We start from the raw sequence: 16,575 nt of genomic DNA, 5'->3' as shown, positions 1-16,575 counted from the left end.
TCCCAACCGAGCCCTTTCGTGTGAGGAGCTTTTCAAGTTCCCGTTGTGATGCTTTTTATGGAATGCTGTGGTATGTTCTTGTGTAATTTGCAGGAAAAAAGCTTTGATGTGTTATTCCTTCCCTCTACAACATGACGCCATGTGCCTTAATATGCCACTCTTGAATCTGGACGACACAAGTGTCTGGATTATTGCAGTATCAGCAATGTACATATTACGATGACTGTGCCATTACAAGTTTTTTTTTTTCTCTCTTCTGTAAATCAGAGAACTTAGACTGACAAAGTTGCAATAAAGTTTACATTTTCTTACTTCACTTCACTTGTTTATTTTATATTAAGGGTGACCACAGCAGAGGCAGCGGGTCCAAAACCTTTATGTCATAAAAAAATCTGAACAGTTTGTCACTGTGCTAATCATTAATTTTCTATGCTCATCCATCTAGATAAAAAAAAGAATATATATATATATATTATATATATATATATATATTATATATATATATATATATATATATATATATATATATATATATATATATTATATATTAAGAATCATTACACCAGAAGTTACCAATAGATCAGAAAGAGGATCAAATGCATCCACGTCTGCACTTGCTCGCGTGCTCGTGTGTGTGTGTGTGTGTGTTATTGACACTCCCAGCTCTTCCTTATCCTCACGTCAGAAAGTTTACGTCTATATATCTGTGGGCATGCTGATGGCTTCTCATCTCCAACCAATTCCACTTAAACCTCATAAAAGTTATTTATAGCTTCGGTGAGCAGTGCGAGAGATTCTCATCGGACTCCTCTTCCTTACCTTCCCACCCAGCTGCCCCCCCCCCCGGCTCCTTTAGCGCAGTTAGACAGGTGCAGCTGGCCGCAGACATGCACGTTCCCTGCAGGCCAAACACCAAACACACCATCTCCGTTTACACCCTCGATTTAATCACTCAGATTCAGATGGCACTTTTTTTTCTGAGTCAGATAATATTCACAAGACATTCTAGTGTGGCTCCGTGGTTTGTGAGGTGATGAAGTTACAGTGCTAGATCCTGGAGAGGACTAGAGAGGTTTTGGATGCATAACCTTAAGTGACCTTCATCTTTCAAAAAGTTTCTTTTTTTTTTATTATTCGTTTAAGAGTTTCACAAACCTTAATTGTACATTTTAATTCCCTAAATTAAATTTCCCTCTAATCTTTGTACAGTTGGTGAATTTGTACTTAGATGTGTGAGTCCACTTGAATGTGAAATCGTGGCATAACGATTCCTCCCAGATAGCTTGCGGTTTAAAAAAAAAAAAATCAACCCTTAAACTGACATTTAGCAGCAGGACACAGCAGTCCAATTTTATTCCCCCCCACCCATTCACTGAATGAACATATAACATTCAACCTAATTAGTTTGGGGCATAACAGAGCCTTACATAAGTTGTCCAGCAGTGCAGGAAAAACAAACTGTCCTGCCAAAGCCCAAATCAAGAATGACGACAAGAGCAAACTACATACAGTAGCTGCAATGAGACCAATGTAATTCTCCACTGTTCACAGCTACCAGACAAAATGGGAACATCCCCACTCCTGTGTGAATGAATGGCTTATAAAACAGGAGAGGCAACGTTGGCTCTCGTCTTTTCTTTGAGGGTGTTGTGAGGCAAGTGGTGCATGAATTAAACTGGTGGCAAGCAGAGGCTGCTGATCTCTCCCAAAGTCTACTTTTAGAAAGTGCAAGTAGAGGTTTTAGGTTTCAGTTTCTGCTCTGAATGGGTGAATGGGTTTTCCAGCTTGCCAATTAGGTGTACAATTTAAAGGCCTGTTGTCCAGGAGCCAGCTGGGTGAAAACCGTTGATCACACTGTGTGCGTTTGTCATTGTACGTCTGTTTTGTGTTTTGAGGAGAGGAGACATTGGCTTTGTCTTTTGTGGAAATCGGAATGAATGTCTTGATGCACAGAAACATAAGACACGCAAGTTTTTGATAAAGACATAAATAGAAAACATATACAAACGGCTGCCCTTGAAAGTGATCCTTTTTCTGAAGCAGCCAAACTGCAGCTTCCCAGAGTGGATGAGGAGTAAGCAGACCTCAGGAATGCAGTCTGGAAATGCTAGCCTGCTATCGGCCAGGGCAGGGTGACATCAGGCCGGGGGCACCATCGTAGTGCGTGTGTGTGTGCGTGTGTGTGTGTGAGAGAGAGAGAGAATTGGTTGCACAGGAGTAAGAGGGAAACTTTCATATATAATAATCACTTCCTGCCTGCGCCCTCCTCGGCAATCCGTCACCTTGCGATGCCTTCAAAATCTTCAGTTTCAATTCAATAGCTGAACATGCAACAAGCAGGACTTATTAATACACACAGAGAGCAAATGGGCTTCTTGGTGACATCTATGTGAGCCCTAACAGCTGGAGAGATGGCAGATTACAGCTTCCCCTTAATTTAGTTAATGCCAATATATGAAAGGAAAGATCGCATTTTCACATCAGATCGCTTTTAAGGGGTTTGTCAAAACTAAAGGAAAAAATAAAAAAAACCCACAACTCCAACAATATGTTGGCCTTCAGATGAACCATGATACGGGAGCTTTGTGTTGAGCCATTTCAAAAATTTGTTACCAAGGAGCTTGTAGATTTTTAGGGCATTAGCTGGCCAAACACACGGATCACCAAGCTGAGCACTGAAAGGTTCAGAATTTGGGGAGAAATTGATGTGGATCTGGGAATAGTGATGCCTGTTGGTTGTTTGGTCCTTGGCTTTGACTTAGACTGAAATATCTCAACATTTCTTGGATGAACTGCCATAAAATTAATGTTGGTGGTTAGCCAACATTTCCCATAGCACCGCAATGACTTTGACATTTTTGGGACTCAACAGATGAAAAATTATTATCTTGGTGATTTTTTGCATCTTTTGGGGCCAGACAGAATTTCAGTTACACTAAATCTTAAAACAATTGAATAACTAAATACTCAATTTTGTGTTTGGAGCTATCTGCCAATTGATAACATGCCATCATACTGGCAAAGTTTGTGATCACAAAATTGTCGGAACAAAAAGAAGAAAGCATTTCATCTATCTCAGTTCTTTAATCAGCAAAGCTTCGACTTTATTGTTATTATTTGCCGCGTTCAGCTGGTAAATACGCTGTCAGCTGTCTGTTAAAACATGGTTTAAAAAATAAATAATGATTAACTGAAAACATCATAACAAAAATGCATTATTACATATGACATCCTTGTGATGGAGAAACCTACTCAGCAATTCTGCACTACTGTATGTGACAAGGTAACAACAAATTCAGCACCTTAACAGTTTGTTGATAATTTCTTAATTTGTCTTGATCTGACCAAAGGCTACCAAGGTGGTTAGGAATTTGTTATTTTGAACCAAAGGACAAGTCGTGCAGTGCACAACCGAGTATAACAAGTACAGTTCCCCACTCTTAAAAAAAAAACAAAAAAAAAAACAACAACAACAACAACAACAACCCTACGGGGTCACGTGGCATTGTACTGCATCTCAGCTTCTACTGCTGCACATATACACGCCGGCATAAGCACTCCCAATCCTGCAGCCAGCAGCACAGAATACTATGGCAAGTTAGTAAAACCTGAGTAAGAAAACAACAAACACGCACACGTGATCTGCCTTTGTCGCTACATCAAAAAATAATTATTGCAGTAGAAAAGAACACACCAACTGTATGCACACTTAAATCAAAAGGCAATGGGGATTCCTTGGGGGGGGGGGGGGGGCAACTCTTCTGACTTCTCTATCGGTATACAGAATCAGACTGATAAAGGGCCACTTTCCAGATCAGTGCTGGATATTTTGAATTCATGCAATTATAGCTTATAACTGTTAACCCAACTAAACCAAAATTCATGATATAAAATAAGTCATATGAAATTAATAGATGCCATGAAACATACAATTTGTTATGATACTTTAGATCAAGAGAACTTCTTGATACAGTCGCCCATGACCTAAGTGCTGCAAGAGATTAAATAAAAGGGATTTATAGTTTTTTTAAAACATTGGGACAAAGACAAACAACAACATTGCACCATCTATCAACTTAAAATGTAATGGAAATATAGGATGATGTGACTTAACAATGCTTCAGCCAAAATGTCCTTTAATGTAGTGATACAGACTTGTTCTAAGATGAGAGCTGCATTCATTTGCCGCTCTGTCTGCCCTTTTTACATTATTCGGTGAATAAGGCACAGGTGTGAACAGTCCTGGGAAAAAAAAACAAAACAAAACAAAACAAAAAACTTTGATCTGTGCACTACCTGAACCAAAATACCACCAGAGCCTCCCCTGTCCTATGCATACAGTACATGCAAATGCCTCACAAACATTGACAGCAATATTTCCCAATACTTCCCAATAATTCTTACATTTCTTACATCAATTAACTTATAAATAACCCCGGAATCCAACATTTGATTCTGTACAAGCTTTAGGAAGAATACATATTTATCTAAAAACAGTGTCTTGTGTTTTGTCACCCATCTAGGGGAGAAATCACTTTTCTTTTTTGTCAATCTGGAAAAGATTCAAAATATCCAGCATGGCCTGTCTGATGTTGGCACCGAAACGGTGGGAGTCCTGAAATGGAGCAAATGGAGGAAGCAGGATTTCAGTAAGTGTCTATGTAAAATAGAAGACATGAGATCATTTAAACTTGGTGAAAAACTGAACTCACCGTTTCTGGGCTTGAGTGTTTGCTGGAGATGTGGAAGTTGATGAGGTTCTCACCAACAATCATATACGAGACACCATAACCATCATCGGCCACCTTTAGGACGAAGAGGGAAGAAAAGTTAGTTGTTTTCCAAGAGCATGTGACCTTTACAGCGAGATGGTTTCCATCTGAATTTAGATGTGCATAAAACAGATTGCTCTCAAAACTGATGGCCAACTCACCGGACCAAATCCACCCCCACAGGTCACATATTCTGGGTGTCTGACCAGGTCAAACAGTTCCACCTGCTGCAGAGGCGTCTGACTGGTGGACAGCCTCCATGGCTCAGACAGGACCTAAAGATAAAGGCATCAAAGCTTATTCATGAATCAAAGAAAAAGTCTACTGTATTCTAAGACCATGTAATATTATATTATGAGCAATTAAAACAATGCCCAACTAGTAAATAAAAGTCTAGGACTACTATAAAACTGGTTTAAGACCATCACTGTGAAGTTATACTCACTGTTTCAAGTAATGAGGAGATGCTAATGGCCTTTTTAATAAATGAACAAGAAAGCAGACCCTAATCTGCTCCGATTTATATGGACAATTTGACAAAGGCCATTTTTAAGAGCAGAAATCTCACAACAACTTACAACAATTCATACCTCTTTGAGGAAAGGTGAGTCCTCTCCCAAGTACTTTGACACCACATAGAGACAGAAAAGGTGCCGATCGATGCCTCCTCCTGTCATAGCCACACAGTACATGTTTTGGTGCTTCTCTGCTGCCAATTTAAGTAGCCTTAGGCGCTCTTCTCTCTGTGTGGACAGGTAAGAGTCAAAACATGGCAAACAACCGACGAGCATGATAAACTAATCTGGGAGTATAAGTGACTCTGAACCAAGGGTGGCTTGCTCTTGTTCAGACCTACCGTCTCATCTCTGATCATGGATCTAACAAAGTTGCAGGCTTCCATTGTGCAGGAGCGCACAGTTTCCGTTCGGCCTTCACGGAACAAACGTGTCATGGATGCTTCGTATGTCAGACAGAACTTCCCTTTGTCCTATTGAGACAATTTGAGTTGGACATGAAGACAAATTTGAATTAGGGGGGGGAATGTTTAATTACTGACCTTTCATATGCCCTTGTTGTGTTTTGTATTTTCTCTTGAATTAAAAATAAAACTGCAGCAGCACAGATTAAATCACTTTCTGACAATGCTTTACAGTTCTTTTAATCATTTTAGTTTTGACTGCCCTCTGCTGGGACTTTTAAAGCAATGTGCCTGGATCTTATCCATCTCTGGATAAAGACATTTCCAAAGTGTTTTACCCACAAATGTTACAAAAAAACTAATTGCTTACAATAATTGTAATCAATGATTTAGTTAGTTCTCACAATCCTTGCAAAACTGCAGAGTATAAACGCTTAATTATTTCAATGTTTACAATACTTTTATGTTTGTATATTCCACATAGCAAAAGATTTTAAAGTCACAAAATGTCAAACAAATAAATATGTCCAAGAGTTCCAAGTAAGTTGCAAACCAAGAAACCAGTGAGATGACGGTACTAACTCTGTAATGGGCCAGCTGTAGGGCGATCTGGATGAAGGCGTCAGGACTAGTGCGGCACTTCTTTATCAGACCTTTGCCAAAATTAGTGAAGGGGATGATGTGACTATCCACATCATCAGCCAGATTCCTTGCCAACGTCAGGGATTTCTGAATGATTTCCTCACACTAGATAAAGGAACAGAGTGATATGTTAGATAAAATATCAACCTTATATACATTAAACTGCAGTTATTTTTGTAAGTATTATTTCTTTCAGGCCTTTATTGTGATGACAGTAAGTGGCAGAGGCTGACCGGAAATAGGAGCGAAAGGGGGGAATAAAATGCAATGCAATGCAATAACTTAACTACAAACTGGAAAAAAACTTAAAAATCATATCTGTTACATATAACTACTTAAACTAGCAACTCATTTCAACTTTACTTGTTAATTTTCAAATATACACAACCCAGGAGTTTTATTTAACTACACACCCCGACATTTATGCAATCAAATCTTAACATCGGTGCATGTTGTCCACATAACCAGCAGAGGGAAGCCAAGGCTTGTGAGCTAAAGTCCTGCAGAATGAGAGAGCAGCAGCAGCCTGACCTCAGCAGGGATTTCCCACTGCAGCCTCTGGGGACCCGGTAGGTTCGGGTGAAGCTCCCCTTTGCAGTGACCATCCTCTGTGTATCCAAGCTTTACAGGGTCCATGGACAGCACATACTGCAAAACAGGCAAGCTTTTAGTTGCACTGGCTGAATTGAAATGTAAAAAATAAATTGAATGGTTCCTCAAACTTTTGGTATAAAAATTGTGACACTTTCAGTATCCTCCCCCACATTCTTGGTGCAGAAGGTTCATGGTGGCACTGATTAGTAATTAAGAGATACATCACTTTCACTAACCCTAACCCCCCCGCCACTCCCCCCGTATTGAGCCAGGAATAAAACCCTAATTGGGCTTGTTGAAGGAAATGCAATTCTGACACAATGCCAAACCACAGGTAAATTATTCAGAAACATTTCTGAGAAAATAAATGTGACAATGTGATCATTTGAAACTGGTTTAAATTAAAGCTACGTACCTCCCAGAGATGACCAACGATTGGAGCATCTGCCCAGGAATGCTCTACATTCAGACCCATGGTGCCATTCTTGAACACCATCAGGTTAAATGATTTGTCAAACCATCTGAATGAAATCCAGTCAACAACATATTTAATTTATTGACCAATAACAATGGACCACACAAACCTTGACAAGCAGCGAACAAACACATCCAGTATAAATGTCCCACCTGTCATAGCATTTCCCGTGGAGCAGGGACTTGGCAAAACTGTCCAGAGATGTGATTGGGTTGTTTTCATCGTAGCGCTGCTCTGTATCATCAAGGGTTACGAAGAAGGCTGCCTTCTCGATGGCATCTAACGATTGCTTGTTCTTACCACAGCTGAAGAAAGTTTCACGGGCCTTTGCCCATGGTGTCCTGCAGAACATTGGAAAACAAGAGACATGACGTATTACATTACAGAAAATCCACAGCTACTCCATGTTATGAAGAAAATGTGTATATGTATGTGCTTTAATTGGGCTTTGCCATATTTATTAATTACATTTGCATCTGTTTACAGTATTTCTCTGCCTATATTCATGTTACTCTATATAATGTAAATCACGAGTCCATGGTTCTCTGTTTAATACCGCCCACCTGTCTCCTGCAGTAAGTGCAGCCAGTTTGTCTTCTCCTGGCAAAGGCTCTGACTCATCTGACAGGATCCTCTCCATCTGCTGCTCAATCTCCCGTGGCAACAGCAGGCGTCCGTCATAAAACAGCCACACCTTGAAGAAACGGCCTTTATGGTACACAGCTATGTGCTTGCTCTCATTCATGTGCAGGAGGATGTCTGGGAGAGAGGGACCAATGGTAAGGTGACAGAAAAATGGCAAGTAGATGGAAGTGTTTGTAGATGTGTAAATGTCTCATGGTGAATTTTATAATCTATAATTGCATGTGATGAAATAGTTTTGGACACAAAGACAGAAATTTAAATGGAGCTTAAATGTCACAGCATTTTGTTTCTGGGAATGATAGCAGTATTAGTTACCAGTTCTTGTGAAAGTGGTAAAATGATGGGATGTGAAAAATATCAGATATGTGTTGTGAGCAACATATTCCTTTTTTATAAAAAAACAAAAAAACAAACTTAATTGAATTCAAAGCAACATTATGTAACGGAGGTGTGACTAGTCAAAACTAAAGCAGCTCGAAATGGGAGGTGTGGAAGGAAGGAAACGTGGAAGGAAAAGGCAAAGTCCTTTGGGAACAGGGTAGAAGTGGGAATGTAATGAAATGGGTCAATGTTAGTTTGAACAGCACTGTGCACAACCAAGAGAAACTAATTCAAAGGCCCTGATTGCCTCGACATTGCTTTGGTGATGCTCTTAATGTTCAAACAGACATTGCCCTGACAGAAAGATAAAGGAAAGGTTACCTACAACAACTGTAAGAGCAACAACCACCACCTCACATCCAGGTAATACTTAACCCACTGTACTTTTTCTCTAGTACCTGAGTACACCCCTGGCAGTTTTAATCTCCATTAGGGCTCCATGTATGCTTTACAAGGATCAGCTACTGCTGTCTTTTTATTGACCAAATTCTACAAACTATCACAAGCACTTAAAACTGACAATATCACAGCATTTGAATTATATGAAATTCGTCCAGCTTTTTTTGTATTGGTAGTAGGCCAGAATTTATGCTGTATCACAAATTAAAAACTCAGTTTTGCATCTGCATCTTAATAAGTTTCAAAAACGATCTTGTTTTAATCATTTGTAATTATGAAAATTCAGCATTAAGTCTACTTATTATATTTTAAATAACACCTTCCCCTGAGCAATCCCAAGGAGTAATTGTGATGACAGGATTGTGATAGCTTACCTTACCTTATTGCAATTGCTGTATCACGTTCTCAAACACTAGATTTCAGTCACGTGCAAATTAGTCCTTGACACGTGCACAGAACAGCACACATGCATTATTAATTAACTGAGTTTACATTATTTCAAATTACAAAATAGCAGGAAGATTGTACCAAGGAGAAGTACAATAGGAGTAGTGTGAGGAGGACGCACTGCTAAAGACTCTACCTGTGTCTACACCTGGGACACGACTGGTGTTGAATATACGTTCGAATTGGGCTGAGCACATGGGAATAGTGTGTAGGAGCATGAGCTGAAAAGCAAAAGGGAGAGTCAAACACAAAGATGATAAAACTAACTTACTAATATCCCAAGAAAGCAGCAGCAGAAACAAACATACTGGGGCAGGGGCATGGATGAAGTGGAGGGGGAGCAATGAGGATTGGTTTGATAAGCAGTCTTAAGGAAGAGGAGAGCTGCCAGAAAAGGACAAATGAGCTGGGTCCAGAAACCAGTGCTCTACTAGCTCAATGCCAACAGCAAAACCCTGGTGTAACAGTGAGACTTGAACTAAAACATAGCATCTTTTTTGGGATATGATGAATATCTTTGAAGAATCAGTCTATCTCCTCCTACAAAAGCAAATATAAGGTAGGGTTTTTTCAGGGTTGTGCAGTTGAGAATGAGTCTAGCAGTCAAGAGTTTCCAATTGCTATAGCAAAAGCTAGGTTCAAAAGCTGAGGGGTCAGAGGACACGGCAGAGATGTGCCCTCCTCTTACCTGTCTCCAAACCAGGGATGCGGGTGGTGTTAAACATCCGCTCCCACTGAGCCGAACATAGAGGAACCTTGTTCGCCAGCAAGTATAGCTAACGCATCGTCCGATACAGCAAAGGGACAAAACAGTAATAAAGACAGAGGAATGTAAGTGTGTAACAGCGCAAGCTCATGCATGTGTCTGTATATATGTACACAGTCAGAGAGCTGTGTGTTGTTAAAAAAAAAATGCTGTAGTGTGTGTCTGTATTATATGAAGGCAAAAACATGAATTTACACTTAAGCATCATGCAGTTTTAAAAAGGATGTGGCTCAACAAAAGCTTCGAGGGAATTCATCAGTATTCATGAAGCCTTACTCACGAAGCTTCACTTGGACAATGCTAGTGAGCTTGTAATCACAGCTGTACTTTGATCAAAACAAGCAAAAAGCACAATGCATAGCTCAATCCAAAGTCACACAATGATCTGTTTGGCATCATCAATTGTCTGCCTCATCACAGGTCAGCTTGTGGATCACAAACTTAACACAGCAAGCACAGGTTGTAAAAGATAAGCAGCTGGTGATATAAACTTGAAAGACAAACACACTATGATAACATCTATGATCAAAACTTCATAGACAAACATTTATGGATAATCCAGGATTCAACAAAAGTATTTTGAGAAAGTGATACAGGCAGACAGAAGAGCTCTATACTCACTGGTTTTATCTGGGCTCTGTCCAGTTTTCTCCTGTAGAGCATGATGGCATGGATGACATTGCCTGCCCTGGCCGCCTGGAGGGAGGTGGGGAACACGTATAGGAAATCCTGGACAAAAGAAGATTAATATCACAATTAAAAGAAGTTAAGTTTTCCTTTACATGTTACACTGATGAGAAACACAGTCTACACAAGAGATGACTTATAAATGCCAGTCGTAACCCACGAACGTTACCGTGATTCTTTGTTGTTATTTTGGTGTAATTTGTGCAGTGTATTTACATGTACTGTGACCTGACTTCTGCTCTACTGACCCCTACAGGGACAGTTTTATAAACTGCAAAACAAACATTTTAAATGTAATGATTACTGTAAGCAATGCCCTGGACTTGTCCCGCTGCAACACCCCCCAATGCATGTTACTGACCATTCTGACAGAAACCTGTAGAGGGAGCTGTGAGCTTCCTTTTACTTATACCGTTGAAGTCACTGAGTCCATGACCGCAAACATGAAAGTACATGACACTTTCCTCTCAGCAAAGATGCATTTTGAAACTTTGACTGTAAAACTCTATAACGCCCCATTAGACACTTCCTTTTAGACTATATTTACATATTTCTGCAGAGACAGGAGATTTATGCCGCCAAGTGCGTATCCTTACCATTCATTGGAAAACATTTACTACCCAACAGTGCAAAATTATTCCACATGAGATTACACTACTGGCTCTGTATAAAAAGTTGAATATTCAAGGGCTTTTTAAACAAATTATTTATGGCAATATCCGGCCAATAATTGAATCGAAAGCAACTGGACTTGGGACTTAGGTTTGGCAAAGGGTAGGTTGTTATCTTTAACATCATCTCTAATGAACTTGCTGCTTTTGTCCACTGAGTTGATGTGTTCAGCGAATGCCTGCAAGCCTCTATGGCAATAAATTCATACAATAGGAGGTTTGGGTAAAGGAAGAGGCTACACCTGTACTTCCAACAAACAAAGGTAAATATTTTTTAATTTTTTATACATTTTATATAATTTTTGGGTTGGTCTAAAATGGGTTTGCACTGTCGTCATGTGACTTTAGTTCAGGGGCACATGTTAGTTCACATCTCAAATAGTGTGGAACGTCAAATTTGAATTTTTTTTTTTTTCTTTAAATTGTGCATTCTAGAGGTTATTTTATTCAAAAATTTTAAGTAAACAATAAATGAGAAAAATCCCTTGTATTTAACTCAAGTTTAAAAGTTAACAGGTTCTAAGTCAGAGTGCTGCATGAGGGGCAAACTCACTTAATGGTATAAAAGGTTTGAAAAACTTATATGAAGAAAATTATTGTTTGTAAAGGATGTCTTACCATGACATAATAGTTGCTGTTGACCATGATGGGCCCACGACCTCTGAGGTAAATATACTCTTCCCACCAGTCGCTGACCTGAAACAAAGGGTAACATTGTAAGGCACGCTGCTTTGGCAGTTTGAATATGTAATGAATTGGATTGGAGTTAAAGCAGAGAGCAATTCCTTTTGACTCACATAGTTGGAGGCCCACCATGACTTGAGTTTGAGGTACCACTGCAATCTTGGTCCCAGGTTCTTCTCAAAGTCTTTAGTCAAGCCCTTCATCCGTTCAAACTGCTCATCATCCATCAGCGGACGCACTGAATCCAGGTACTGTAACACAATTACAAAGAGTGAACCCATGAGATTTAAACAAGACCTGAGAAGACCTTTGACGTTTTACTGAAATCTACAGGGATGTGACTAGGGTGTGGTGAAGTTGAGTGGAATGTCATTGCGAGTACTTCCTTAAAACTCAAACAGCGGCATGAAAGAGATAAGCAATAAAAAAGTAAAGCAAACTGCTTTACAAGCAGTTCATTTCAATTCCATTGCTTTTTATCTCAGAAGAAAATGAGAAAATGAAAATCGGAACTTCCATTAAAGTTTGATGACTAATGCCACTGCAAACAATCAGGAAATGCACACAAAAGCGTTGGTTAAATAAAAGTAACATGACAAGTTGAAATTACCCTTCTGCAGGTGTCTTTGATGGAGGGAACAGGTAGCCGTGGAAGTGAATTCTGGAAACTGTAAAGCATTGGTTTCCTGCCAGAGAACACCTTCACTAAAATCTGGAAGAGAAGAACAGATAAATGAGAGGAAGACAACAAAGCAAAGGTGTGTGTTTCACTTGCACAGTAGTAGCCAAATAGCAAACTCACAACCACTGCACAAAATATATTACGTACTAAGGAGCACGTATGTTATGGCATTAACTTTACATAGGATTAAGTGTACCTGGGTGTACATCTCAAGGAAGCATGATAAATTCATAATGACCTTTGGCCCAATTTTATTTATGTGCATAAATGTATGCTAATGTGCATAGTTTAAGTGGAGTATAGTGTGTAGCAAAGAGCTAAATAGGTCTTTTCCAACTCTTGACTCTCCCTAGTTCTGACAATTTCTCCTATTCACAAACTGCATTATTTACTCGGGTGGGAAAGAGCAACTTTGGCATTCTTGAATAGCTGTATTATAAAGCCACTTCAACAGTGGGATCCATTCATTTGCTCACCATCCACAGACGAGCAGACCAGGATGTAGAGCCATGCCGTACATACATCCAGCCATGCCATGACAAGAGGCACTTGAGGACATTTCTCATTATCATGATGATGGTGACCCACAGGCCTGTGCCCACCAGAACACCACCAACTATCCTCTGGCTGTCTGTGGACATATATCGGCTGTGGACAGAGACAGAGAGATGAAAACAAGGATAGTGAGACTAGAACAGAGATACAGAAAGGGAGAACAACAATAGTAAATCCATCCCTTTGAAGGTTGATTTTATAGTAACTGACTATAACGAGACTAAAGAATAGATTGGTAAATTAATCTTCCATTTTATAAAGAAACAAGAATATTTATATGACAGGTATAGCAGGGGAGGGTTAACACCAACCACTCAAATTTCAAGTCTAAACGATTGGCCGATTAATAAACAGCACAATAGAAACTCTGGACAATATATGTCATAACGGCTCCCAGATTTAGCTCAGTACAAAGTGCAGTTGACCAAAATAGATAGATGCACATCATCTACCTTGGCAGGATTAAAACATTAATACACACACATATACATATAATACTAATACTGATCCTTTACTCTGTACAACCTCAGTCATAGATGAAACATTTTTATCAACTTTATCTATATTAACAATGTAAGAGTAACAAATGCTTTTAGTTATAATCTACAACTTTCAGATATTTCTGCCAATTACAAGTTGAACAACATAATCAACAATAAAATGTTAAAAAATCCTCGGGCTATTGATCATAGACATTAAAGCCTTATATGGACTGGAGCTATTGCAGTGTATCACCACACATGATCAGTGTGTTTACAACGACACGCAGTGGACAAAAAGAACAAAACATAATTTTGGAATGAGATAAAACACATATAAACAATAAACTATTTAATGACTTCTGATGAAGGTTGCATTGTAAAAATATCTACATGTGTCAACAATCTCTTACATAATGTCCAACTAAGCCTAGTAACTTCTCTTATTGAACTAATGAAACAGAACCTCACCAATCCTCCTACTACATTTACTCAAGGCCTTATTCTTGAGCACTGCAACTGTGAATAAATATGCATGGTGATTATGTCTCAACATGATTACAGCTATTTGAGGTTCACCATTATTCTACAAGGCAAAGAATTGAAAAGAACCCAAATTAAACACTATGTTGTGTATTAACAGGACCAGTGGCCTTACCTGATAGGTATGTGTTGGCCGAGCTTGGCAATTAATCCCAGGGAGGGATCCAATTGTTTATATTTATTGTAGGACATGTAGGATCCGACCACTATCATGAAACCAGCAGGGCTGCCTGGGTACACACCAGTCATTACCCCATTCTGTGGAAAAAGTCAACCAAATGGAGACATAATAAAATTCAGCCATGATGGAAAATGATTTTCAAAGCGCCTTTTATAATTCATATCATATTATCTCTGTGCTGAGATATGTGGGCTCTCATTAAGTGCCAGCTTCTAAACAAATAATGAATGAGGAATATGTGAAAATGCCAGCAGGTCTTTGAATGACTCAGAATGACAGCACATAAAGAGACAACTAGGCCAAAGGTTATAAACACAGAACAAAAAGGAAGGTTATTGTCATTGCTGGTTGTTTGTGTGACATTCTAGTCCGAGTGAGTTAATGTAACCCATGAACATCCAAAAGAGATTTAGAGCAGGCCAGCAATCGATATATAAAAACAGTAATGCTACTGGGGCAGTCATGATTCAGGTTTTTAACTAAAAACATACATGAAAAGAAACAAGAGTAACAGCAACTCAACGGTCCACCTCTCCTGTACATCCAACACCTCTCACCTTGAAGCGAATGAACCTTTTCTTCCAGGAGTGGAGGCCAGAGAGATAGATCTGGCGAAGGGCCTCATGACTCAGCTGAAGGTCGATTCCATCAGGGGTGACGGTGAACTGAAAGGCCACCGCCTGGTGAGCTTCTGCCATGGTAGCTACTACTGCACGGGGTTACTGAGGGGGAAGTGCAAGAAAATAAAATTAGTGATGTGCAAATATCATCTGAGTTTACACTGAAGATAAAATGTGTTCTTTACAAATACTGCACCACTTAAATTTTTATCCTACAAGCTTTTCTTGGTTGATGCTTTTGCAAATGTAATTTCCCTTGAGTACATTCATGTTGTTATGGATACCAATCTCAAACTGTATGAGAGAACAAGAGAAAATTACTGCCTCCTGTCACTGTTTCTTTTCATCCTTATTAACAAGCCTGTATTTAATCAGTTTTAACTCTTTGTTGTTTGATGGTCTCTGGGGTGGAAAGGTTTCTGACTGATTCTTAGTTACAGACTTGAAAACAACATTGGGATTAGTGTTAATAATTATGACAATGCTGAAATAAGTCAAATGTGGAATAAATATCGTGGCTAAAACTGACCTTCCTGATTCTGTATACAGAAATCTACATATAAAAACATAAAACCCATAAAACAGAACTAGAGCAGAATATTTAAAGAAATGTGATTATTATTTTATTTATTTATTTATTTATGGTTATACAAGCATAGCATTAGTAATTATAGGGTACGGACATATTCACAAAATGCGTAAATCCTTTTTTTTGGGAAACATTGTGAGCAAAAAAGGCCCGTATATATATCAGGTTATTGTTTATGTGTTCAGTCACTGCATCATCTCTTTTGGGTTCAGCTTGGTTGCTGCAAGCTGACACCAAAAGAGATGCAAATGGAGGTGACTATGCTGTTACATCTGTTAACCCTCCACAAACTGGTTACACAGGCTATTAGGTTCACTGTTAATGACAGTTAGTGACATGTCTCACACACACTCACAGGCTGGATGATGAGACTGTGGGTGTAGTAGGATTGATAGGTGCCAGTTGCCTTCACTTGCTGTCGGACATATAACCACCAGTACAAATAAAACAAAGTTTTGAACAGCAGGGAGAGTCTTTCTGGGGCGGTGTTACGCTTGTCTCTGACATGTCATCATGAGGGCTTGTCGCGTCAGGTCGTCTCGGCTGCAGCAGCATTTCTCCTGAAAAGCTGCAGAAGTCCTACGTTTTCTACGTTTCTAACTTACGAAGGCTCCATTTCTTTTTTTATTTCTCTTCTTTTCTATTTTTTTTCTTAATACCATTCGGCAAAAAAAAAAAAAAAGCACTCTGAAAGCAGGACACGTCTTTGCTACCTTTTCAGTTCCCGGAAGGAGCAGCATCAACGAATCGGTGTTTCAGCAGCCAGTCCCTTCCCCCCCCACAGATACTTTCCTGCGTCACATGATCCACTCTATGCTGCAGAAACTGGGGGAAAGGTCGCAGC

The 16,575-nt window shown here is 39.4% G+C and overlaps 1 protein-coding gene across 4 annotated transcripts in view; it reads right to left on the bottom strand.

The window, feature by feature from the left end:
- Nucleotides 1–3,069: 3,069 nt before the first annotated feature.
- The window catches only part of cpt1ab (carnitine palmitoyltransferase 1Ab (liver)), a 17,690-nt gene continuing 4,184 nt past the window's right edge, over nucleotides 3,070–16,575 (bottom strand). For 2 of the 4 annotated variants that reach the window (XM_029522815.1, XM_029522813.1), the window contains exons 2-19: nucleotides 15,080–15,244; nucleotides 14,457–14,599; nucleotides 13,241–13,412; nucleotides 12,693–12,794; nucleotides 12,196–12,333; nucleotides 12,017–12,094; nucleotides 10,662–10,769; nucleotides 9,963–10,050; nucleotides 7,966–8,161; nucleotides 7,555–7,743; nucleotides 7,343–7,448; nucleotides 6,865–6,981; nucleotides 6,274–6,438; nucleotides 5,629–5,760; nucleotides 5,363–5,515; nucleotides 4,934–5,047; nucleotides 4,713–4,805; nucleotides 3,070–4,615 (exon numbers count right to left, since the gene is read on the bottom strand). In XM_029522815.1, coding sequence (XP_029378675.1) covers nucleotides 4,532–4,615; nucleotides 4,713–4,805; nucleotides 4,934–5,047; nucleotides 5,363–5,515; nucleotides 5,629–5,760; nucleotides 6,274–6,438; nucleotides 6,865–6,981; nucleotides 7,343–7,448; nucleotides 7,555–7,743; nucleotides 7,966–8,161; nucleotides 9,963–10,050; nucleotides 10,662–10,769; nucleotides 12,017–12,094; nucleotides 12,196–12,333; nucleotides 12,693–12,794; nucleotides 13,241–13,412; nucleotides 14,457–14,599; nucleotides 15,080–15,220 — 2,319 coding nt within the window. In that variant the 5' untranslated portion in view covers nucleotides 15,221–15,244 and the 3' untranslated portion in view covers nucleotides 3,070–4,531. Of the gene's footprint in view, nucleotides 4,616–4,712; nucleotides 4,806–4,933; nucleotides 5,048–5,362; nucleotides 5,516–5,628; nucleotides 5,761–6,273; nucleotides 6,439–6,864; nucleotides 6,982–7,342; nucleotides 7,449–7,554; nucleotides 7,744–7,965; nucleotides 8,162–9,410; nucleotides 9,496–9,962; nucleotides 10,051–10,661; nucleotides 10,770–12,016; nucleotides 12,095–12,195; nucleotides 12,334–12,692; nucleotides 12,795–13,240; nucleotides 13,413–14,456; nucleotides 14,600–15,079; nucleotides 15,245–16,086; nucleotides 16,390–16,575 lie in introns of those variants that run through there. The other 2 variants (XM_029522816.1, XM_029522817.1) reach the window with 2 other exon arrangements.

The sequence above is a fragment of the Echeneis naucrates genome, chromosome 16 (assembly GCF_900963305.1).
Source record: "Echeneis naucrates chromosome 16, fEcheNa1.1, whole genome shotgun sequence".
In the NCBI taxonomy this organism is placed as follows: Eukaryota; Metazoa; Chordata; class Actinopteri; order Carangiformes; family Echeneidae; genus Echeneis; species Echeneis naucrates.
Note: the sequence above shows the minus strand (reverse complement) of the source record. Positions and strands in the feature narration are given on the sequence as shown.